The following is a 25,421-nucleotide window of genomic DNA, read 5'->3' as shown; positions in this document are numbered from 1 at the left end:
AGTTTTTTTTCAGTTCCTTTGCTTGATCAAATTCAAGCTTCTTCATTTGTAACTGAAGTCTCAGTACCTCCGTAACTCACTGGTGTCAGGTACCACTTCCAATTTTAAATGCAGTGCTATCACTTCAACTATGTTTGCTTTCTTTGCCTGTACAGGTAAACTCAGCTGCAACTTATCCACCAGTTAGAGTCAGAGGTCTACAGCACAGAAAAAGGCCCTTCGGCCCATCGAGTCTGCACTGGTCAAACAAGTACCTAACTATTCTAATCTCATTTTCCAGCACTAGGCCCATAGCCTTGTATGCCATGGCATCGCAAGTGCATATCCAAATACTTCTTAAATGTTATAAGGGTTCCTGCCTCTACCATCCTTTCAGGTTGTGAGCTCCAGGTTCCCACCACCCTCTGGGTGAAAAAATTCTTCCTCACATTCTCTCTAAACCTCTTGCCCCTTATTTTAAATCTATGCTCCCTGGTTATTGATCCCTCCACCAAGGTGAATAGTTCCTTCCTGTCTACCCTATCTATGCCCCTCATAATTTTATACAGTGGAAAGCAATTTAACAAAAGTCTCTTCCAGGTTTGGCCATTTAAACAAAATTTTAATGCTTTATATTATAAATATTTGGAAAATTAAATATCCAGTGAAGGATGCAGAATTGGGCATAGAGTAGTTTAGTCTAAGTGGATAATGCAGCAAAGAAACATTTTTTATCCGTGTTTATTCTTGGTTATTTGAAAACAGACTTCCAAATTCCACTGCCATAATGACTAGCGATATACAAGAAACAAATAAGCTTTATAGTTTCAATGTTTCATAGAAGCAGTACAAATTACACCTTATTTATGGCAATAAGTGCCTCACGTGTAGGTCCTCTGAGCAGCACAAATGTCAAGAAAATGCCAGTTTTCCTTTAAAAGAGGCATCTATCGATAACTTGCTTTACTCAGGTTTGTTGTCTGCTTTTTCCCCTATTTCCAATCATTAAATGAAACAGTCTTTTACTTCTGAATATTGTCAACATGGTGAAATTTACACAAAGCTTGTCAAGCTTTTTAAAAATGTATTCATGGGCCAGCATTTATTGCCCTTCCCCAATTGCCCTTGAGAAGTTGGTGATGAGCTGCCTTCTTGAACCGCTGCAGTCCATGTGGTGTAGGTACACCCACAGTGCTGTAAGGGAGGGAATTTCAGGATTTTGACCCAGCGACCGTGAAGGAATGGCGATATATTTCCAAGTCAGGATGGCGAGTGGCTTGGAGGGGAACTTGCAAGTAATGGTGTTCCCATGTGTCTGCTGCCCTTGTTCTTCTAGATGGTAGTGGTCGTGGTTTTGGAAAGTGCTGTTGAAGGAGGCTTGGTGAGTTTCTGCAGTGTATCTTGTAGATGGTACAAACTGCTGTCACTGTGCGCCGTGGTGGATGGAGTGAATGTTTGTGGATGGGGTGCCAATCAAGCAGGCTAATTTGACCTGGATGGTGTCAAGCTTCTTGAGTGTTGTGGGAGCTGCACTCATCCAGGCAAGTGGGGAGTATTCCATCACACTCCTGACTTGTGCCTTGTAGATGGTGGACAGGCTTTAGGGAGTCAGGAGGTGAGCTACTCGGCGCAGGATTCCTAGCTCTGACCTGCTCTTGTAGCCACAGTATTTATATGGCTAGTCGAGTTCAGTTTCTAGTCAATTGTAACCCCTAGGATATTGATGGTGGGGGATTCAGTGATGGTAATGCCACTGAATGTCAAGTGGCGATGGTTAAATTCTCTCTTGTTGGAGGTAAGTCATTGCCTGGCACTTGTGTGGCGTGAATATTACTTGCCACCTGTTAGCCCAAGTCTGGATATTGTCCAGGTCTTGCTGCAGTTGGACATGGACTGCTTCAGCATCTGAGGAGTCGTGAATGGTGCTGATTGACCTCCAACAACCACAACCATCTTCCTTTGTGCTAGGTCTGTTAACTTACCCTTGGATACGTTCTGTAACCCTATCAGAGTTATATCTTCCACTCCCAAAAAGGTTTCAGCTATGGATGCAGACGATTTTGCAGTCTCACCAGTTTAAAATCCCTCACAACAACTCCTAAATTCAATGTGCTTCTCGTGCTTGTAGCCTTAAGACTCACCAACTCCAAACCAAAGCAAGGAATTTCAAATATCCCATAGCAGATGATGTGTGCCAGGCAGACCAAATCCACCAGGGAAACTTGGTCGCGCTATCACAATGGTTTTGCAATTTGTATTTATTTGTTGGGGGTGTTTAGGCTGGCTTGTCACAGGGGTGGGAAACTGAGCGGTCGCTCAAATTGGAAGGAAGTAAAGCTGGTAATGGGAAGTAGAAAAGTGGCAAGTTAAATTAGAAGGCAGTCAAAACGAAGGCAACCATTAATGAAATCTAGAATGCAGAATAATGTCACAAACTCTAAGTTAAGGGCACTCAACCTGAATGCACACAGCATTTGCAACAAGATAGATGATTTAAAGGCATAAATAGAGGTAAATGGGTATGATACAATTTCCACCCTGAAAAGTGTCCACTCTACCTCAGGTTACCCTGGAAGGACAAGGTATCTCAAAGATCTGGGCAACAGGTGAAGCTAGCTGTTTCACACTGCTACTATGCAGTAGCACTCGAGTGGTATTCGCCACTAACAGGATGCTGCTGTCAAACCAAAAAGACATTCTGCCTATCACACAAATGAGTAATGTGGTAAACGAATTTCGGCGCCAGTGATGCTAGGTATGTAGACTGTACGCCCCAAAGATTGGCAGATCGTATTAAGCAGTATGTCCCAGCCATTGTTCGCAACGGGAAAAGTACAGACCATACCCAACCAGCCGGTGCTTGCAAAACTCAAAACACAGTGTCCAACATTAGATGTGATTTCGCGGTTGGACAACATTTGCTAAATAATCCTCAGTGTGCCAAGAATTACGCTAACAACCAATTTAAGATTGTCAGTCGGGTTCGCAATGTGGTGCATTTGCATGTACTGGAAGCTACATATATAATACAAAGGGCTCCATTCTTTGCAGACAGAAAGAACATGTACACACATTGTGCCTGTTTTAGCTAAACAAAATAAGTGATAGCCATTTGCTGACTCATTCCTCAGGATAATGCCTTGACCAATCAGGGTCAAGCTGCCTGGTTTAAATTTCAAACAATGCTTGGCAGTTAACTGTCAGTCACCATCAATGGTGCATTCCCCATGACAACGCCTCTACCAATCATAGTCCCTTCACATACAGTACAAATTGTTGTTTTCTCCTTATATTGGTATTTTTACGAAGTGCCCTGATGAGTGCAAGGCAAAAAGCTTTGACATGTCTCTTTTTTTCAGCAAAGTTCTGTGCTATTTGAATAGAGAAATGGCAGGGAAGCTAAATGATTATTTTGTGTATGTCTTCACTGAGGAGGACACAAGAAATCTCCCAGAATTAGAGATCCAAGGGATTAGGGAGAATGAGGAATTGAAAGAAATTTATATTGATTAGAAGGTTGTATTGGAGAAATTAATGGCCTGAAGGTTGATAAGCCCTCGGGACCTGATGATCTACATCCCAGAGTGTTGAAAGAGTTATCGAGATAGTGGATGGACTGGCGATCATCTTCCAAAATTCTATAGATTACAGAATGGTTCCTGCAGATTGGAAGGTAGCACATGTCACTCCACTATTTAAGAAGGGAGGGAGAGAGAAAATAGGGAACTACAGACCTGTTAGCCTTACATCAGTAGTAGGGAAAATACTTGAATCTATTATAAAGGATGTGATAAATGGACACTTGGATAATAATGATCTGATTGGGCATGATCAGCATGAATTTATGAGCGGGAAATCATTTTTGACGAACCTGTTGGAATTTTTTGAGGATGTTACTAATAGAATTGATAAAGGGGAGCCAGTGGACATAGTATACTTGGATTTTCAGAAGGCTTGTGATGAAGTCCCCCACAGAGATTGGTTAGCAAAATTAAAGCACATGGAATAGGAGGTAATAAATTGGTATGGATTAAGGATTGGTTAACAGGCAGAAAACAGAGAGTAAGAATAAACGGGTCATTCTTGCGTTGGCAGGCTGTGACTAGTGGGCTACTGCAGGGATCAGTACTTGGGCCCAAGCTGTTCACAATATATATATATAACAAGTATTTGGCTGTGGGGACCAAATGTAATATTTCCAAGTAAGCAGATGACACAAAGCTACATGGGAATGTGTGCTGTGAGGAAGATGCAAAGCGGCTTCAAGAGGATTTGGATAGACTTAGTGACTGGGCAAGAGATTAGAAAGTGTAAATGTACAAAAGGACCTGGGTGCCCTTGTCAATAAGTCACTGAAGGCTAACATGCAGGTGCAGGCAATTAGGAAGGCTAATGGTATGTTGGCCTTCATTGCAAGAGGATTTGAGTACAGGAGTAGTGAAATCTTGCTTCAATTGTATAGAACCTTGGTTAGACTGCACCTGGAGTACTGTGTGCAGTTTTGGTCCCCTTACCTTTGGAAGGATATTATTGCCATAGAGGGAGTGCAACGAAGGCTCACCAGACTTGTTCCCGGGATGGCAGGACTGTCCTGTGAAGAAAGATTGGGGAAATTGGGCCTGAATTCTCTGGAGTTTCGAAGGATGAGAGGTGATCTCATTGAAACCTACAAAATACTTAAAGGGATAGATGGGTGCATGCAGATAAGGTGTTTCTCCTGGTTGGGGAGTCTAGAACCAGGGAACACAATAAGGGGGAAGCCACTTAAAACTGAGGTGAGGAGGATTTTGTTTTAACTCAAAGGGTTGTGAATCTTTGGAATTCTTTGCCCCAGATGGCTGTGGAAGCTCAGTCATTGAGTATGTTTAAAGCAGAGATTGACAGATTTCTAAATGCCAATAATGTAAAGAAATATGGGGATAGTGTGGGAGAAAGACATTGAGGTGGATGATCAGCCATAACCATATTGAATGGTGGAACAAGCCCGATGGACTGAATGGCCTACTCCTGCTCTTATGTTCCTAACCATCTCCCTTTGTGCTAGGTATGACTCCAGCCAGTGGAGTTTTTGTCCTGATTCCCATTGACTCCAGTTTTGCCCCTTTAATGCCACACTTGGTCAAATGCTGCCTTGATGTCAAGGACAGTCACTCTCACCTCACCTCTTGAGTTTAGCTATTTTGCCCATGTTTGGTTTTAATATTTGTAGAAGTGCATTACTGTCCTTAATTGTATCTTTCTTGGGCATGTATTGTGTTATTGGCATAATGATTGACTCTTATGGGTTGAGTGTGTGAACAAATAATACTCCTTGTTTAAATCCATGTAAATATGCTGCAGGTGACTCTTAAATTGACCGCACACTAACCGGGGTTGCATTGGGGTGTAGGGTTTGGGAACACACATCAACCTCGTCAAAATCAAACTACACTGATTACATGCAGAAAGAAAGGGGTATTGGGGGTTTCAGTCTATCTCTCTCCCTTGTCTGTAACAGTGCAAAGATTAGTGGTGGTCATGTTTAACAATCCCTATTCTGCCCTTTGTCACCAGCTGCATAGCAAGCTACAAAGGAGCACGAGGCGGTGGTGGAAACCTAGTCAGCTCTTTTCTGTCTGGGTTGACCATAAAGAACCCATCTGAATGACAGTAACTGCAATCCCAATTCCCATTTACCAACAGTTTCCTGGTTTTCCTTTCCTCTGTCACTGACCATCATAGCATCTGCTTGATCACAATGCAAACATAAAACCACCACAAAATAAACATTCCAAATGAAATTTGTAATAAAATCATGCCATTTTTTTAAGCAAACTTAATCACTCTGTGCATTCCCTTAGTGCCAGTCTTCCATCCTTTACTTGTGCTAGTGCTTCAAAGCAGCATTAACCCAATGGCAATAGCATAATTGGTGGAGGGCTGCTAATTTTCTGTGGAGTAGACTGCAGATGTCATGCAGGACAACTTTCAGCTTCTCTGGCCTTAGAAAGATTGACTTTGGACTACACAATCTCACTATGGTGTGTGTAGGCATGGAGATGGGAGTGTTAGTGCGAGGGTGGGCTGGTGGGCAGCAGTGTGGGCTGACAGGCAACAGCAAGGACTATGGCAGAGAGCCAGGAATTTAAAACTTTTAATCAGGATTAGTAAAACAAGTGAATGAATGAAGAATATTAGCACAGAGCAGCTGTACCTGAATGCAGATTTCATCAGAGTGCAAAGGAATTTGGCGAATGTGAGACTTTGGTGATGTGGAGGCAGGGTCAGGGAGAGAAATTACGGGTCCCAGTGCTACTCCTGTTTCTGGACTCCCTATCCCCTCCCCACCCTTTAACCCTCACCCGCAATCGTGCAAGCTATTTTTTCCCCTTTCATAGTTCACCAATCAATTCACCAAACAATACAGAAAGGTCCTAGTAAAGTGATAACTTGCATTGTTGCCGTTCGGTTATGAACATCGTGTTATATACACAGTAATAATATTAATATTAAGAGCAGCAAAGATATAATGATGTGTTAGTTTGTGTGCGCCCTATAGGTGAACTCACCAGGACTATTAAATGAACCAGAGAGTACAAATTTTAGTTTAACAACATTGTGCAATATTGTTAATTTGACAGGAAAATATCCCGTGTGTTATTTATTGCACTGTGCAGATGATACCACCGATTTCAGTGACTGCCTCATTAACATGTTCTGTACATTGCATCATATGTACACAGTGACAGTAAATTCAAATTTGAGAGAAAAATTGAATGCTTGCAACCCAGATTACAAGAAAACCTCTCAAGTTTTGTTTTATATATTTCAACTACCTGTTCTGAAAAGAAAGACCATCTCCATGCTGCAGGTCACATTGTTTTATAGTTGGAGAACTGCAGAAGGGAAAGAGGGAGGGAGGAGGTGAGGGGATGGTCCCATCCACTTGCTGCTGCCTAAGCTCCTTCTACCCTCCCTGGACACAGTGACACAGCACTTACTCACCTTGCTCAAGATAACTCAATATCACTGGAAGCGAAGTTCCACTTCCCTAGAAGTGGCTTGTGCTGTGGACATGAATGTGGAGGCTGAGTGACAGCTTGCCCAGACCTGCTCCGACCTTGTTATCAGTGGAGACCCCCTGCTGTTCTTAGCCCCACAGTCTTAGGCCTAAGAGGGGTAGAATCAGCATGGGTCCCAGCTCCTGATCAGAAGAACATGTAAATTTGACATGCAGACAAAGACTAGTTGGTCCATCAAGCTTGCCCAATGCCATGAAGGGCAGCTATCCTCTCTAAATACTACTCCCCTCCACTTCTTCAGACCCAAATCCATGGCCAGGTAATCTCCTGGGAGAGGCAAAAAGAACTTTGCAGCACAAAAGGGGGCCATTTGATCCATCATTTCTATGCTGGCTCTTTAAAAGAGCTATTCAATAGTTGGGGTGAGAGTGACTGCCATTCTCATCAAGGCAGCATTTGGCCAAGTGTGGCATCAAGGAGCCCTAGCAAAATTAAAGTCAGTGGGAATAAGGGGAAGACTCCCCACTGGTTGGAGTTATATCTGACACAAGGAGGATGGTTGTGTTAGGTGGAGGCCAATCATCTTAGGACTGGGGCATTGCTGCAGGAGTTTCTCAGGGTAGTGTCCTAGGCCCAACCATCTTCAGCTGTTTTATCAGTGACCTTTACTCCATCATAAGGTCAGAAGTGGGGTGTTCACTGATGATTGCACAGTGTTCGGTCGTATTTGCGACTCCTCAGGTACTGAAAGCCCATAACCGCATGCAGAAATACTTGGACAACAATCAAGCTTGGGCTGATAAGTGTAAGTAACATGCGCCTGGATAAGTTTGGCCCCAACAATACTCAAGAAGCCCGACACCATACAGGACAAAGCAGCCCTGCTTGATCGGCACCAACCACCATAAACATTCGCTCCCTCCATCACTGACGCATAGTGGTAGCAGTGTGTACCATATGCAAGGTGCACTGCAGCAACTCGCCAAGCCTCCTATGACAGCATATTCCAAACTTGCAACCTGTACCACCTGGAAAAACAAGGGCAGCAAATCCACTACCTGCAAGTTCCCCTCTGAGTCATACATGAGCCTGACTTGGAACGTTATCTCAGTTCCTTCATTGTTTCTTGGTCAAATTCCTGGAAGTCCCTTCTGAACAGTGCTGTAGGTGTACCTACACCACATGGACTGCCGTGGTTCAAAAAGGTGGCTCACCAAGACCTTCTCAAGGGCAATTAGGGATGGGCAACAAATTCTAGCCTTGCCAGCCACACTCACATCCCATGAAAAGAATTTTAAAAATCCAATTAGTCCAACTGCATCACTGCCTCTCTATAGCCTTGTAATTTCTTTTAAGTATATATCTAATTCCCTTTTGAATGTTACTATTGATTCTGCTTCCACCACGCTTTCAAGCAGTGCATTCCCCCTCACAACTACTGTATTAAAAATGCTCCTCATCTCCCTTTTGGTTCTTTCGACAATTTAATCCTCTGTGTCCAGCTAATGGAACCATTTTTTTCTCTATTTGATCTATAAAAATCCCTCATAATTTTGAACGTTTCTATCTAATCTCCCATAGGAACATAAGACTTAGGAGCAGGTGTAGATCATTCGACCCTTCGAGCCTGCCCCACCATTCGGTACAATTATGGCTGATGTGGTTATCGTCTCAACTCTTATCTTCCTGTCTTCCCCTCATAAGCCTTGACTCCCTTGTCTAACAAAAATCTGTCCAACTCAGCCTTGAATAAATTCAATGATCCAGACTCCCCTGCTTTCTGGGGAAGAGAATGCTATAGACTAATGACCCTCCTAGCTTAAACATATCACCTTATCTCATCTTATTCCTAAACTGCACATGTCAATTCTAGCCTCCACAATAGGAAACATCCTCCTGGTATCCACCCTATCAATTCCCCTCAGGATCTTATATGTTTCAATAAGATCACCTCTCATCCTTACTCCAATGAGTATAGGACTAAGCTGTTCAACCTTTCTTCATAAGATAAGCACTTCATCTCAAGAATGAGTTAAGTGAATCTTCCCTGAACTTCTAATGCAAATAAGTTATTTTTCAAATATGGAGACCAAAACTGCGCACAGTATTTCAGATGTGGTCTCCCCAAAGCCCCATACATCTGCAGTAAATCTTCCAACTTTATATTCCATTCCTCTTGCAATAAACACCAATGTTCCATTTGCCTTCATAATCACTTGCATCCGGACATTTGTGATTCATGTGTCCAAATCCCTCTGTACCACTGAGTTCTACAATCTCTCTCCATTTAAATAGTATAACTGCTTTTCTATTCTTCCTGCCAAAGTGGACGAGTTCACATTTTCCCACATTATACTCCATTTGCCAAATTTTTGCCCACTTATTTCATGGTGGCATAGTGGTATTGTCACTGGGCTAGTATTCCAGAGACCCAGGGTAATGCTCTGGGGACCTGGGTTTGAATCTTACCGTGGCAGATGGTGAAATTTGAATTCAGTAAAAATCTGGAATTAAGCGTCCGATGATGACCATGAAACCATTGCCAATTGTTGTAAAAACTCATCTGGTCCTTAATGTCCTTTAGAGAAGGAAGTCTGTCATTCTTACGTGGTCTGGCCTACGTGTGACTCCAGACCCACAGCAATGTGGTTGATTCTTAAATGCCCTCTGAACAAAGACAATCAGGGATAAGCAATAAATGCTGGCCTAGCCAGCGACAACCACATCCCATGAATGAATAAAAAAAAAGATTCTTTACCTCCGTCTGACAACTTACTTTCCTACTTCTCTTGGTGTCATTGGCAAATTTAGCTACCGTACATTTGATCCCTTCGTCAAAGTCATTGGTGTAGATTGTAAATAGTTGAGGCCTCCACTAGTTACAGCTTGCCAACCCGAAAAAGACCCATTTACCCCTACTCTTTGCTCCCTGTTAGTTAACCAATCCTTTATCCATGCTAATATGTTATCCCCTACACCATGTGCTCTTATCTTGTGTAGCAGCCTTTGATGTGGCACCTTATCAAATGCGTTTTGGAAATCCAAGTACACCACATCTACAGGTTGCTTGTATTTCCTCAAAAAACTGCATTAAATTAGTTAAACGTGATTTACCTTTTACAAAACCATTTTGATTCTGCCTGATCCCATTATGATTTTCTTGATATCCTAAAACTTTCTTAATTATCGATTCTAGCAATTTCTCTATGGCAGGTATTAGGCTAACTAGCCTATCGTTTCCTGCTTTCTGCCTTCCTCTTTCCTTGAATAAAGATATTACATTTGCTATTTTCTAGTCCTCACGGAGCCTTCCAGGAATGTAAGGAATTTTGGAGGATTATAACCAATGCCTTGACTATCTCTGGAGCCACTTCTTTTAAGACTCTAGGGTGTAGGCATCTGGTCCTGGGGACTTGTCGGCTTTTAAGTCTAATAGTTTTCCCAGCACTTTTTCCCTGGTGACGGTGATTGTTTTAAGTTCCTCCCTCCCATTCACCTCTTGGTTTTCAAGTAACTTTTGGAAGTTTTCTAAGTCTTCTACAATGAAGCCAGACACAAAATACCCGTTCAACGCCTCAGCCATTTCCTTGTTTTTCTTCATCAATTCCCAAGACTCACTTTCTAGAAGACCAATGCTAGCTTTAGTTACTCTTTTCCTATTTACATACTTGTGGAAACTCTTACTATCTGTCTTTATATTACTAGCTAGCTTTCACCCATTCTTTGGTTTCTCCCTCTTTATAATTTTTTATTCATTCTTTGCTGGTTCTTAAAATCTAACTAATCTCCTGATCTACTACAAATCTTTGCAGATTTGTACAGTGTTTCTTTCAATTTGATACTATGCTTAACCTCCTTACTTAGCCTTGGATGAGGCACCCTTCTCAAAGAGTCTTTCTCACTGGGATAAATCCATGCTGAGAGCTATTAAATGTCTCCTTAAAAGCCTGCTACTGCATCTCTACTGCCCCACCTTTAAATCTGGTTTCCCAGTTCGCTTTAGCTTGCTGTGCCTTGTATCTTTATTCAGGTTTAAAACACTAGTCTTATACCCACACTTCTCACCTTCAAACTGAACATGAAATTCAATCATGCTATGATCGCTGTCACCTAGAGGGTCCTTTATCATCAGGTTATTGATTAATCCTGTCTCATTGCTCATTACCAGGTCTAGAATAGCCTGCTCCTTGGTTGGCTCTAATATGTACTGCTCTAAGAAATTACCCCGAATACACTCTATGGACTCATTTTCCTGGCTACCTTTGCCAATCTGATTCACGCAATCTACATGTAGATTAAATCACTCATGGTTATTGTTGTACTTTTCTTACATGCCCCATTTATTTCTTCCTGTACACTCTGCCCTACAGTGTAACTACTGTTAGTAGTTTATAAACTACTCCCACAAATAACCTCTTAGCTTTCCTATTTCTTATCTCTACCCAGATTGATTCTACATCTTGCTCTTTCGAGCTAAGGTCATCTCTCACTACTGGACTAATGACATCCTTAATTAACAGCTACCTCACCATCCTTTCCTAGCTTCCTGTCTTTTCAAACTTTCTGTGCTAAGGAGAATAATTCCAACCTCTCCAATTTCTCCACATCTCCACATTTTCATCCATAGTATTATTCCAGGAAACCTCCCCTGCACTCTCTCCAAGGCCTTGACATCCTTTCTAAAAGTGCGGTGCCCAGAATTAGAGCCTCAAGAGACCCCAATCGAGGCCTAACCAATATTTTATAAAGATTTTGCATAATTTTATATTGCTTTTATACTCTATATTGCTTACACTCTATGCTGTTTATTCAGTTCTGCATTCCCTGCCCAACCCTCCCCCTGGAGTATGCACATCAGTAAGGTCAGGATCAGACTCAAGTATAGTACCCTCCGAAGATCAAATAGTTTGCCTATTTCTTCAGTCATGCTCCTGAAGAACAGTTGTTTGAGCAATGTAGCCAAGCAACTGCAGGGGTTGGTACCTTTGAAGATATCATTAGAATGTGAAAAGGAGAGACAATTGGAGGAATAAATTAAAAAGAACCAGTGGAGGATTGCTTTAGACCCTAGCCAGGCTGTGATTATTGTACTAACTAAAGCATTTCTTTGTAGGGAAACCCAACAGCAACGTCCAGTGGGAAGACAGCAATGTGGATGTGGCATCATTCCAGACCCCCGTTAGAATTGTCTATGTCCTTGTCGTTCATGGCAGAGCCATTAGGCAGCTGAAGCGGTTGATCAAAGCCATTTATCATCAGCACCACTTTTATTATATCCACGTGGACAAGGTAGGTTCTCTGCAGTCCTGATGGACATGAGTGCAGTAGTTACTGTTTGTTTTGTGCTGAGAACTTCACCCATTTATTACACATATTGGACCAAAACATTAAATGGTACTGACATGGTTTCAAATACTCAGGCTTACTTAGACTTAATTCCTCTGTCCCATGCTGGGCAGCAGGACTCTGCCACTGGCCCCAGTCCATTGCAATCACTTTTGCTTCAGCCCATGTGGTGCCCCACTCTTGGAGGTCCTCCTTAAATATACTTCACCAGGCCTTCTTTAACTGGCTCCAGTTTCTTCTTCCGCTTGGTGATATCCACTCTATTGCCACATCAGTCGTCTCTCCGTCACAATGTCCGCAGGCGCCTCTGACCAGTCCTCTGCAGCATTCCCTCATTGGTGATGCTCTGTCTCCAAGTGAGCCCAGGATCTTACGTAGGCAGTACTGGTAAAAGATGTCCAGCTTTCGTGACACCTTTGCTGTTCTTTTCTATAGTCTTGCTGGCATAGATTGTGGTTGGTACCACTATGGACATGTAGAGTTGCAGCTTCATAGCCACATTGATGGTGTTGGATGCCCATACCTTCTGGAGCTGCTAGAAGATGTATGCTGCTTTGCCAATTCCTGTGTGGACTTTGATGTCCACATCAACCTCCTGAAGATCTTGCTTCTTAGGTAGGGGAAGTGTTTGATGTCCTTAGTGTTCTGTTGCCCGATAGTGGGGGAGTCTTTGTTGCCATCCAGTTGCCCAGTTGTCATTGTCTTGGATAAAAGCAAAATACTGCAAATGCTGGAAATCTGAAACAAAAACAGAAAATTCTGGAAAAACTCTGCAGGCCTGGCAGCAATTATGGAGAGAGAAACAGAGTTAACATTTCAAATCCATTTGACTCTTCAGAGCCTGAAGAAAAATCATACGGACTTGAAATTTTAACTCTGTTTCTCTCTCCACAGATGCAGCCACACCTGCGTTTTTCCAGCATCTTCTGCTTTTGTGTCACTGTCTTGGTCTTCTCGCAGCTGATCAGTAGACTAACCTTGGCAGCGTTACTCTCAAGACTGGTGGTCATGACTTGGAATGATGCTTCAGCCAGCATAGTGATGTGGTCTTGTGAGAACAGGTCCATTGACCGGTGATGTTGCCACAGGATGCCAAAGTCTGCACCCACCATTGTCTGCCTTATGATGAAATCAGTAATCCAGAGGAAAAGGAATGGGAAGTGTGTGCAGCTTTGCCATACTCCTGTGATGATGTTGAAGGAGTCTGCGGTGCCCGTGCTGGTCTTGACGCTACAGCTGGAGTCACAGTATGAGGATTCGAAGATTTTAATCTATTACTCAGGGAGGCTGTACTGTCTTGTGATGTACTAGAGTGACTGTTGATGGATGCAATCAAAAGTCTTCTTGAAATCAATGACATTGATTACAAATGGCTTCTGACACACTAGGCTTTATTCTATGTTATTCCTGAGCATAAAGATCTGCTCGCTGCATGATCTGCCACCCCAGAAACCTGCCTGTTCTTTACCAAGGGTACTATCTACTTCTGCTTTCAATCTGTTCAGGAGCACTGTGCTGAAGGCCTTTCCAGGTACTGACAGCAGTATTATGCCCCTCCAGGTGTTGCAGTCACTGAGATTCTGTTTCTTTGGCAACTTGATGATTATTCCTCACTTCCAGTCATCTGGGGCATCCTCTGCAGTGCAGATCTTGTTGAACAGAGCTGTGAGCTCTTTTGCAATGGAGTTCTTGCCATGTTTCAGTAGCTTTGCTGGTATCTTGATGATCTTCAGGCTCTTAATGGCTCTTTGAACCTTTGATGTGGCAATTTCTCTCAGTTTGACATTCAGCTGCTGAGGTGGAGTGCTGTCATCGAACTTGAACATAGAGCTGGGTTGGGCTCGTTGAGGATCTCTCAAAAGTCTTCCACCTACCTTGCCTCCTGCTCCTCATCCGTCAATAGCGTCCTATTATTCTTGCCCATGTTTGGTATGGTGCTGTTGCTTCTTGCATCAGTCAGCTCCCGTACAGCCCTGTACAGCGTCTTGGAGTTGTTTCAATTTGCTGCTGCTTGTGCCTCCCTGCCTTTTGATTCCAAACATTCTTGTTTGCCTCTCCGTGAAGCTCTTCTTCACGGCTTTTGTCTTCTACACTTCCCATCGACTACTTGTCTTTCCTCAATGTCCTTTTCCTGGTTCCTCTTGATTTTCATCAACTTTCTTTCAACTTCCATGTTGGATCAGTGATCCATCGTTCTTTGTTGGTTACTCTCTTCTGTCCGATGGTGACTTCTGTACTCTCATTAATCCCTCTTTTCGAGATTTCCCACTGTTTCTCGATGTTGCCCGACTTCATTTGTACTTCAAATCTGTTGGAGAGGACTAGCCAGAAACTGTCCGACATGTCCCTGTCCTTTAGTTTCTCGGTTGCAAATAGCTATTATGGCTTTGTGGCTGATGCCTCCTTCAGTGTCAGGTTGATCTTGCCTAACACAAGGTGGTGAGCTCACCCTACATCAGCACCTCGACAAGTCTTGCAGGGATGTCCCCCATCTGCTGTTGATGCAACATGATCAATCTCATTCAGGGTGTTACCATCTGCAGATGTCCATGGCCAGAATTTTACGTCCCATGGGTGGGCGTACGCCTGACCGAATGGGAGTAAAATTGCACGTTGAGTGAGCGTCGCAACATCATCACGCAATCGTGCGATATTTCACATGGTGGGCACGCGCAAAAGTTGGAAGAGCGCCCGCCGACAATTAAACTGGCAGTTAAGCTCACTAATGGCCCAATTGCATGCAATTTTTCGTGGCCTATCCAACCTTATGGTTGGCGGACGGGCCAATTGGCCAGGCGGGATTTGCATTTTTGATGAAACCTCATCCAAGGGCGGGATGAAATCTCCTTTAGGATTTAAAATCAAAAGAAATAATTGAGGACTTTTTTTAATGAGGTATGCTTTCAGGTGCTTGATTGTGCTACATGGACTTTCTTTGCAGCATTTTTGTGCTTTCTTTTATTATTTGGAGATCTGCAGTCCCCTGAGGCATCTGTCTGCTTTCAGGGAGCTCAGCTGAAGCGCTCACCATCACCCATGGTGACATCAGCGCCTGCCCTCTTCCCACCCCCACCGACAGTGCTGAGCCTTTCTCCGGACGTGTTTCATGCCGAGGCTGGCTATTAATTGGCAGCCAGTATGAAATCATGGCTGGGGGCAAATCGCAGGCAGAAGCGCATTTCACGTCTGCTTCTGGGCCCTTCGATTGCGTGTGTCCGACGAACGTAAGATTCAGGCCCATATCGTTTTATTGATGTCCCTGTGTTTGAAGAAGGTATTCCCAATGCTGAGCCCACTGCTGTCGCAGAAAGCCAGAAGACACTCGCTGTTTCCATTCAGGATGCTTGCTGACCCATGTGGCCGGATCATACTGTTCAGTCCTTGCTGATTACCATCAAACATAGGGCCTGAATCTTACGTTGGTCGGGTGCGCGCGATCGGCGGGCCTGGAAGTGGACGCAAAATGCACTAATGCCTGCGATCGGCCCCCAAACACAATTTCACCACTTTAAAATCCCTCACACCAACTCCTGAGGTTAATGTGCTTCTCATGGAAACATAGAAAATAGGAGCAGGAGTAGGCCATTCGGCCCTTTGAGCCTGCTCCGCCATTCATTGTGATCTATGGCTGGTCGTCCAACTCAATAGCCTGCTCCCGTTTTCTCCCCACATCCTTTGATCCCTTTTGCCCCAAGAGCTTTACTCAACTCCTTTTTTAAAACATATGATGTTTTGGCCTCAACTACTTTCTGTGGTAGCGAATTCAACAGGCACACCACTCTCTGGGTGAAGAAATTTCTCCTCATCTCAGTCCTAAATGGTCCTCAGACGTATCCTCAGACTGTGACCCCTGGTTCTGGACTCCCCCACCACCTTCCTGCGTCTACCCTGTCTAGTCCTGTTAGAATTTTATAGGTTTTTATGAGATCCCCGCCTCATTCTTCTGAACCCTAGCGAATATAATACTAACCGACTCAATCTATCCTCATATGTCAGTCCCGCCATCCCAGGAATCAGTCTGGTAAACCTTCGCTGCACTCTCTCTATAGCAAGAACATCCTTCCTCAGATAAGGAGACCAAAACTGCACACAATATTCCAAGGGTGATCTCACCAAGGCCCTGTATAATTGCGGCAAGACATCCCTGCTCCTGTACTTTAATCCTCTCGCTATGAAGGCCAACATATCATTTGCCTTCTTTACCACCTGCTGCACCTGCATGCTTACCTTCAGTGACTGGTGTACGAGGACACCCAGATCTTGTTGCACATTCCCCTCTCTCAATTTATAGCCATTCAGATAATAATCTGCCTTCCTGTTTTTGCTACCAAAGTGGATAACCTCACATTTATCCACATTATATTGCACCTGCCATGCATTTGCCCATTCACTCAGCTTGTCCAAATCGCCTTGAAGCATCTCTGCATCTTCCTCACAGCTCACCCTCCCATCCAGCTTTGTGTCATCTGCAAATTTGGAGATATTACGTTTAGCTCCCTCATCTAAATCATTAATATATATTGTGAATAGCTGGGGTCCCAGCACCGATCCCTGCAGTAGCCCACTCGTCACTGCCTGCCATTCGGAAAAAGACCCGTTTATCCCTACTCTTTGTTTCCTGTCTGCCAACCAGTTTTCTATCCATCTCAATACACTACCCCTAATCCCATGTGCTTTAATTTTACATGCTAATCTCTTATGTGGGACTTTGTCGAAAGCCTTCTGAAAGTCCAAATAAACCACATCCACTGGCTCCCCCTCATCAACTCTACTAGTTACATTCTCGAAAAATTCCAGTAGATTTGTCAAGCATGATTTCCCTTTTGTAAATCCATGCTGACTCTGTCCGATTCTGCCACTGTTTTCCAAGTGTTCAGCTATTAAATCTTTTATAATGGACTCTAGAATTTTCCCCACTATTGACGTCAGGCTGACTGGTCTATAATTCCCTATTTTCTTTCCACCTCCCTTTTTAAATAGTGGGGTTACATTAGCTACCCTCCAATCTGTAGGAAATGTTCCAGAGTCTATAGAATCTCGGAAGAACACCACCAATGCATCCACTATTTCTAGGGCCACTTACTTAAGTACTCTGGGATGTAGATTATCAGGCCCCGGGGATTTATCCGCCTTCAATCCCATCAATTTCTCCAACACCGTTTCCCTACTAATACTGATTTCTTTCAGTTCCTCCCTCTCACTAAACCCTGTGTTCCCCAACATTTCTGGTATGTTATTTGTGTCCTCCTTTGTGAAGACATAACCAAAGTATGTATTTAGTTGGTCAGCCATTTTTTTGTTCCCCATTATAAATTCCCCTGTTTCAGACTGCAAGGGACCTACATTTGTCTTCACCAATCTTTTTCTCTTCATATACCTATAGAAACTTTTACAGTCAGTTTTTATATTCCCTGCAAGCTTACTCTTGTACTCTATTTTCCCCTTCTTAATCAATCCCTTTGTCCTCCTTTGCTGAATTCTGAAGTGCTTCCAATCCTCAGGTCCGTTTGTTTTTTTCTGGAAAATTTGTATGCCTCTTCCTTAGATCTAATACTATCTCTAATTTCCCTTGTAAGCCATGGTTTGGCCACCTTTCATATTTTACTTTTATGCCAGACAGGAATAAACAATTGTCTCAGTTCACCCATGCACTCTTTGAATGTTTGCCATTGCCTATCCGCCTTCAACCCTTTAAGTAACGTTTCCCAATCCATCATAGCCAACTCGTGTCTCATACCATCATGATTTCCTTTATTCAGATTCAGGACCCTAGTCTTAGAATCAACTACGTCACTCTCCATCTTGATGAAGAATTCTATCATATTATGGTCGCTTATCCCCAAGGGGCCTTGCACAACTAGATTGTCAATTATTCCTTTCTCATTACACAATACCCAGTCTAGGATGGCTTGTTCTCTTACCCATGGCCTTAAGATTCACCAACTTCAAACCAATCGAGGAATTTCAAAAATCCCGCAAGGAGCCCCAAGTTTTTTTATGAGGTGGCAGGCGGAATAAATCCACAAGAGAAACTTGTCCACACTATCACAACGGTTTTGCAATTTGTATTTAGTACGAGAAGATTTGTGCAGTGAATTCAGAAGTAGAGTCCACTAACACCTCTAGAGATTTTAAAAACTAAATTAAAATATTTGTTAACAAAAGAAAAGATTTCAAGCACATACATAAGATTACAGTTACTTAATACTATAACAAATCCCAGAATCGCTAATTAGCCTGACTCCCAACTACACAACCACTTTAAGGCTACAGTCCCAAAATAGATTTTAATTTTAAATATGCAAGCCAGCAAGTTTACCACTTGACGGTGGAACTCCAAGGGCTTTTTAACACAACTTTAGTTACTGGACACAGCAAACTTCTGCAAAAGTGGCTAGAGGCTTCCTCCAAGTCTGTCACATGGTGTATCTTTCAGGATTTTACATGGCTACACCCTTACATAGTCTTCCATTCCTCTTTATATATGTTCTCTCTCTCTTTAATCTGTAAATTCCATTGTTCTATATTTCTTTTCAAATAATATAAAAATCTTTCATGTTGCTAATATGGTCAGTACCTTTGGGAAAAATAAACATACTGCTTGACCTTGCTTAACTTGTTAGTTGTAAACATCCTATCAGCCCTTTGAAACCTAAACAACCCCTTCATGTATCTAAAAATGCAAATTCCCTTCACACCCTACATGCTAAGCCCCCATCCATGTTTACTCAGCATTTCAAATGCCTTTTACCCTTAACTTCTTTTGATAATTTCAAGTTTGCAGTCTATCTGTCTCTAATTCAATTAAATCACGCAGACAGAACCATCTACACTCACACCCATAAACCTACTTTACAATAAACCACAACAGTATAATCAAAAAATATGTTAATTTCATGACACTTCTCATCCCCTTGTAGTTGGCCCTCTTTCAAATTTTGAAGTTCTGCTTTAGATTATTCCTTGCATTTTTCCATTGCTAACCTGATCCTTATGATACAATGATCGCTATTCCCAGGTGTTCCCCCACAGCCACTTGGTCCAGGTGGCCCACCTCATTCCTCAGCAATGCCTCCTTTCTGATTGGACCGAGAACATACTGGTTAAGGAAGTTCTCCTGAATACATTTCAGAAATTTCTCCCCCTCCTTTCCCTTTAACACTTCCTAGTCGATATTTGGGTAAATACAGTCCCTCAATATCACCATTCTTTAGTTATTGAACATCTCAAGTTGCCCCTCTATTTCTCTCCCAACTACCTGGAGGCCTAATCAAGAGTCTTTATGTGCTCAGATTAATGTAAAATATCAATGGCACTATTGTGAAGAGGAGCATGGGAATTATTTCCAGTGTCCTGTCCAATATTTATTGGTCAGTCAACGTCACAAAGAAAATCAAATTAACTGGCCATTATCACATTGCTGTTAGTGGGAATTTACTGCCTGCATATTGGTTGCCGTACTTTCTACAATACAACAGTTATTACATTTCAAAGGTAATTAATTTGTTGTAATGTTCTTTGAGAAATCCAGTGGCCATGCAAAAGCACTATATAAAAGTTGGTCTTTTTTTATTTCTTTTTCATCTGCCAGGTGTCTTCACTTTCACCGGAGTGTTTCCTCCTAAAGCCTGCTACAGTAATGTTCACTGTCTACTACGTTGTCATGTTTTGACTCATCCACAAGCTTAGGACATGTATTCGTATACCCAAGTCCATGCTTTATATACAGAAGAAAAACAATGGTCCAAATCCCAACCCTGAGCAACCCCACAGCATACTTCTCTGCAATCACTAAATCACCACAAGCCAAGCTGTTCCAGTGCAGCTACAATACTGGCATCCACCCTGCATTGTGGAAAATTGCCCACATGCTCAGTTTGGGTTCTGCCAGGGTCACTCAGCTCGTGACCTCATTACAGCCTTGGTTGAAACATGGGCAAAAGAGCTGAACTCCAGAGGTGAAGTGAGAGTGCATCAAGGCAGCATTTGACCAAGTGTGGCATCAAGGAGCCCTTGCAAAACTGGAGTCACTGGGAATCAGGGAGAAAACCCTCTGCTGGTTGGAGTCATACCTAGCACAAAGGAAGATGGTTGTGGTTGTGCTTGATCAAGATCAATTGTCTCAGTTCCAGATCATCTTCAGGGTAGTGTCCTAGGCCCAACCATCTTCAGCTGCTTCATCAATGACCTTGCTTCCATCATAAGTTTGGAAGTGGGGATGTTCGCTGATAATTGCACAATGTTCAACACTATTTGTGACTTCTCAGGTACTGAAGCAGTCCATATCCAAATGCAGCAATACCTGGACAATATCCAGGCTTGAGCTGACAAGTGGCATGTAATGTTTGTGCCACACAAATGCCAGGCAATGACCATCTCCAACAAGAGAGAATCTATCCATCGCCCCTTGACATTCAATGGCATTCCCATCGCTGAATGCCCCACTATCAACATCCTGGGGGTTACCTTGACCAGAAACTGAACTGGACTAGCCATATAGTCTTGTGGCTACAAGAGCAGGTCAGAGACTAGCAATCTTGCAGCGAGTAACTCACTTCTTGACTCCGCAAAGTCCACCATCTTTACAAGGCACAAGTCAGGAGTGTGATAGAATGTTCTCCACTTGCCTGGATGAGTGCAGCTTCAATGAGTGACTTCAATGTCCATCACCAAGAGTGGCTCGGTAGCACCACCACAGACCAAGCTGGCCGAGTCCTAAAGGACATAGTTGCTAGACTGGGTCTGCGGCAGGTGGTGAGGGAACCAACAAGAGGGAAAAGTATACTTGGCCTCGCTCTCTCCAACCTGCAGCATCGGTAGGAGTGACCAATAGACAGTCCTTGTGGAGACGAACTCCCATCTTCACATTGTGGACACCCTCCATTGTGTTGTGTGGCACCACCACCATGCTAAATGGGATAGATTTAGAACAGACCTATCACCTCATGACTGGGCATCTGTGAGGCGTTGTGGGCCATCAGCAGCAGCAGAATTGTACTCAACCACAATGTGTAACCTCATGGTCCGGCATATCCCACACTCTACCATTACAACCAAGCCAGGGGAACAACCCTGGTTCAATGAAGAGTGCAGGAGGGCATGCCAGGAGCAGCACCAGGCATACCTCAAAATGAGGTGTCAACCTGGTGAAGCTACAACACAGGACTACTCGTGTGCCTAACTGTATAAGCAGCAAGTGATAGAGCTAAGCAATTCCACAACCAATGGATCAGATTTAAGTTCTGCCGCATCCAGTTGTGAATGGTGGTGGACAATTAAACAACTCACTGGAGGAAGAGTCTCCACAAATATCCCCATCCTCAGTGATGGAGGAGCCCAGAACATCAGTGCAAAAGATATGGCTAAACATTCTCAACAGTCTTCAGCCAGAAGTGCCGAGTGGATGATCCATCTCAGCCTCCTCCAGAGGTCCCCAGCATCACAGAAGCCAATCTTTAGCCAATTCGATTCATACCACGTGTTATCAAGAAACGGCTGAAGGCACTGGATACCGCAAAGACTATGGACCTTGACAATATTCCGGCAATATTACTGAAGACTTGTGCTCCAGAACTTGCCGTGCCCCTAGCCAAGCTGTCCCAGTACAGCTACAAACGCTGGCATCTGCCCGGCCATATGGAAAATTGCCCAGGTATATCCTGTACACAGAAAGCAGGACAAATCCAACCTGGCCAGTTATCACTTCATCAGCCTACTTTTGATTATCAGTACAGTGATGGAAGGGGTCATCAACAGTGCTATCAAGCGACACTTGCTTCGCAATAACCTGCTAACTGATGCTCAGTTTGGGTTCCGTCAGGGTCACTCAGCTTCTGACCTCATTACAGCCTTGGTTCAAACATGGACAGAGGAGCTGAACTCCCAAGGTGAGGTGAGAGTGACTGCCCTTGACATCAAGGCAGCATCTGACCGAGTGTGGCATCAAGGAGCGCAAGCAAAACTGAGTCAGTGGAATCAGAGGGAAAACTCACCACTGGTTAGACTCGTACCTAGCACAAAGGAAGATGGCTGTGATTGTTGGAGGTTGATCATCTCAGTTCCAGGATATCGCTGCAGAAGTTCCTCAGGGTAGAGTCCTAGGCCCAACCATCTTTAGCTTCTTCATCAATGACCTTCCTTCCATCATAAGGTCAGAAGTGTGGGTGTTCACTGATAATTGCACAGTGTTCAGCACCATTCACGACTCCTCAAATACTCAAGCAGTCCATGTCTAAATGCAGCAAAACTTGGACAATCTCTAGGCTTCGGCTGACAAGTGGCAAGTAACGTTCGCACCACACAAGTGCCAGACAATGATGACCTCCACCAAGAGAGAGTCTACGCATCACCCCTTGTCATTCAATGGCATTACCATCACTGAATCCCCCATTATCAACATCCTGGCAGTTACCTTTGACCAGAAACTGAACTGGACTAGCCATATAAACACTGCAGCTACAAGAACAGGTCAGAAGCTAGGAATCCTGTAGAGAATAACTCCCCTCCTGACTAACCCCCTCCAAAGCCTGTCCACCAAGTACAATGCACAAGCCACGGGTAGGATGGCATACCTTCCACTTGCCTGGATGAGTGTAGCTCCAACAATACCTAAAAAACTTGACACCATCCAGGACAAAGCAGCCTGCTTGATTGGCACCCCTTCCACAAACACTCACTCCCTCCACCATTGACGCACAGTGGCAGCAGTGTGTACCATCTAGAAGATGCGCCGCAGAAATTCACCAAGGCTACCTAGGCAGCACCTTCCAAACCCATGAGCACTACCATCTAAAAATACAAGGGCAGCAGACAAATAGGAACACCATCACCTGAAAGTTCCCCTCCAAGCCAGTCACTGTCCTGACTTGGAAATATATCTCCGTTCCTTCACTGTCACTGGGTAAAAATCCTGGAACTCCCTCCCTACACTCGTACCTACACCACATGGACTGCAGCAGTTCAAGTAGGCAGCTTCTCAAGGGGCTTCACTCTTCCATGCTTCCACCTCTTCCCTCTTCTACCTTCTCAAGGGCAATTAGGGATGGGCAATAAATGCTGGCCTTACCAGCGATGCCCACATCCCATGAATGAATTTTTAAAAATCCATTCACTAGTACTTTCTGCCTCCAATTTTCAGTCAGTTTTGTACCCAAGTTATCTATGTCCCTTTGATACCATGTGGTTCTGTTTTCCAAATCAGTCTTTTATGTGGCACTTTTGACAACATCTACACACATCCTTCATATACCCTCTCTATTACTTCACTGGTGAAATACCTGGACCTTCTACTCATTCAGACATCTCTTTCACCCGTATTTCAGATGAGACATTAAACCGATATCCTAACTACCCCCTCAGGCGAATTTAAAAGATTTCATGGTACACGTTAAGGAATTCCTTTTCCAATTCTACCCTCTTGCACACCCTTGATTCAATTCTCTCCACTATTAGTGGACATGCATTCAGCTGTCTAGCTTTAACTTTTGGAATTTCCACCCTATAACTATCTCACCTTTTCTGTGGCACTCCTTAAAACCTAACACCTTTACCAAAGTTTTGGTCATTTGTCTTAATATCTCTTTACATGGCTCAGTGACAATTTTGCCCAATAATGATAATTATCTGGAACTCAGTGCTTACAAGTGTGGTTAAAGTGGAAACAATCAGTGATTTCAGAAGGGAATTAGATGAACACTTGGAGATAATAAACTTGCAGGGCTAGGGCGATTGAGTGGGGGAGTGACTTGTACTGACTGGTTTGCTTTGCAGAGAGCCTGCACAGACTAGATGAGTTGAATGGCCTCTGTCTGTGCCATATGAAACTATGGAAGGGATTTTCCACTCCCTCCCTTGGCGGGCGGGAGCGCAAAATATCGCAGGAGTGAAATAGTCAGTTTCCCGTCGGTGTAAAAATAGGTTGTGATCTTCCATTTCAGACCTCAATTTGGTCTCCAGACCTTCAAGTGGCACATTTCCCCCTGTGCCATGTCAAGAATGTCACTTAAATAGTTTTGAATCTCATGAATTCTCATTATCAAGGATGCTTACCGGCATCACCCACCCACACTGGATCAATAGGCCATACCGGCATCTAATTAGACCGGCGTGTTTGACAACCAGACATAAGCAACGTGCACCTGGCAACCTGCACTTCGCTTGTGACATTTGCCTACCTTGCATTCTGCAGTGTTCGTGGCACCTCGGATTCTGTGCCAGGCTTCGCAGGCATCACCAATTCGCTTTCAGGGGTCTTTCAGAGGCAAGCTTCTACGTACCAGAGCAGCGGTAAGGTGGGATTGGGTTGTAATGTGCTACAGGGTGAGGGCTTGATGGGGGTTGGGGGGAAGCCAAGACAGACGCAAGAGAAGGGGCTGCAGGACAAGGGCTTGACTGGTGGGAGGAAGACAAGACAGAGGCAAGGGAAGGTGCTGTAGGGCAAGGGCTTGACTTGGGGGTGGGGAGACTGGGGAAGGTTGCACTCAGACACATGATTGAGGGGAGGGGGCTGGAGGGGGTGTGGAAGTGTCCTCTTGGCACAATGGAGAGAGCGTCTCTTACAGAGGAACATAAGCGAGGTGGGGCCAAAATGGGAGGATTGTGGAATGAAAGAGCGCATCAGTTACACTGCTGAGCTTGCAAAGACTGCCCTTGTCCCAGTTCAGGGAGTGGTAAAGCATTTCAGTCTCGTGCCAGTTAAGCCCAGCATGTTGTACGCAGGTTGTGGTTGTAACATCATGTGTGTTGGACCAGGTGGGGTCTCTGGCATAATACTGAACTGCAGATGGCACACTCACAGATAGGGGAGGCATCTGCAGCCTTTGAGTAATGAAAAAGTAGTGTAGGGGCATTCAATAGTTTTGAGGGGGTAGTGAGGCTCTCTATGTTTCATTGTGCAATAGGCCTCAAGATGGGAAGGGGTAGAATGCACATGGGGCGTAGGCACATCCACCTCAAATGATTCAGAGAGGGCGGGGGGTCATACAGGGATATCCACCACCATCACAATGGGATTAAGGATTACAGGGGGAGGAACAAGAATTATTGGAGGGAGGGAAGCCTGAGCATTATGCTCCTTCACAATGATGGGAGGGGTTT

At 43.9% G+C, this 25,421-nt stretch overlaps 1 protein-coding gene across 2 annotated transcripts in view; it reads left to right on the top strand.

The window, feature by feature from the left end:
• xylt2 (xylosyltransferase II) overlaps positions 1-25,421 on the top strand; it is a 261,068-nt gene that overhangs the window by 67,460 nt on the left and 168,187 nt on the right. For both annotated transcript variants that reach the window (XM_078570870.1, XM_078570869.1), the window contains exon 3: positions 12,094-12,269. In XM_078570870.1, the coding sequence (XP_078426996.1) occupies positions 12,094-12,269 (176 nt within the window). The remainder of the gene's footprint in view (positions 1-12,093; positions 12,270-25,421) is intronic.

Source organism: Cetorhinus maximus, chromosome 24, assembly GCF_964194155.1.
Source record: "Cetorhinus maximus chromosome 24, sCetMax3.hap1.1, whole genome shotgun sequence".
NCBI lineage: Eukaryota > Metazoa > Chordata > Chondrichthyes > Lamniformes > Cetorhinidae > Cetorhinus > Cetorhinus maximus.
This window is presented reverse-complemented; position numbering and strand designations above follow the sequence as displayed.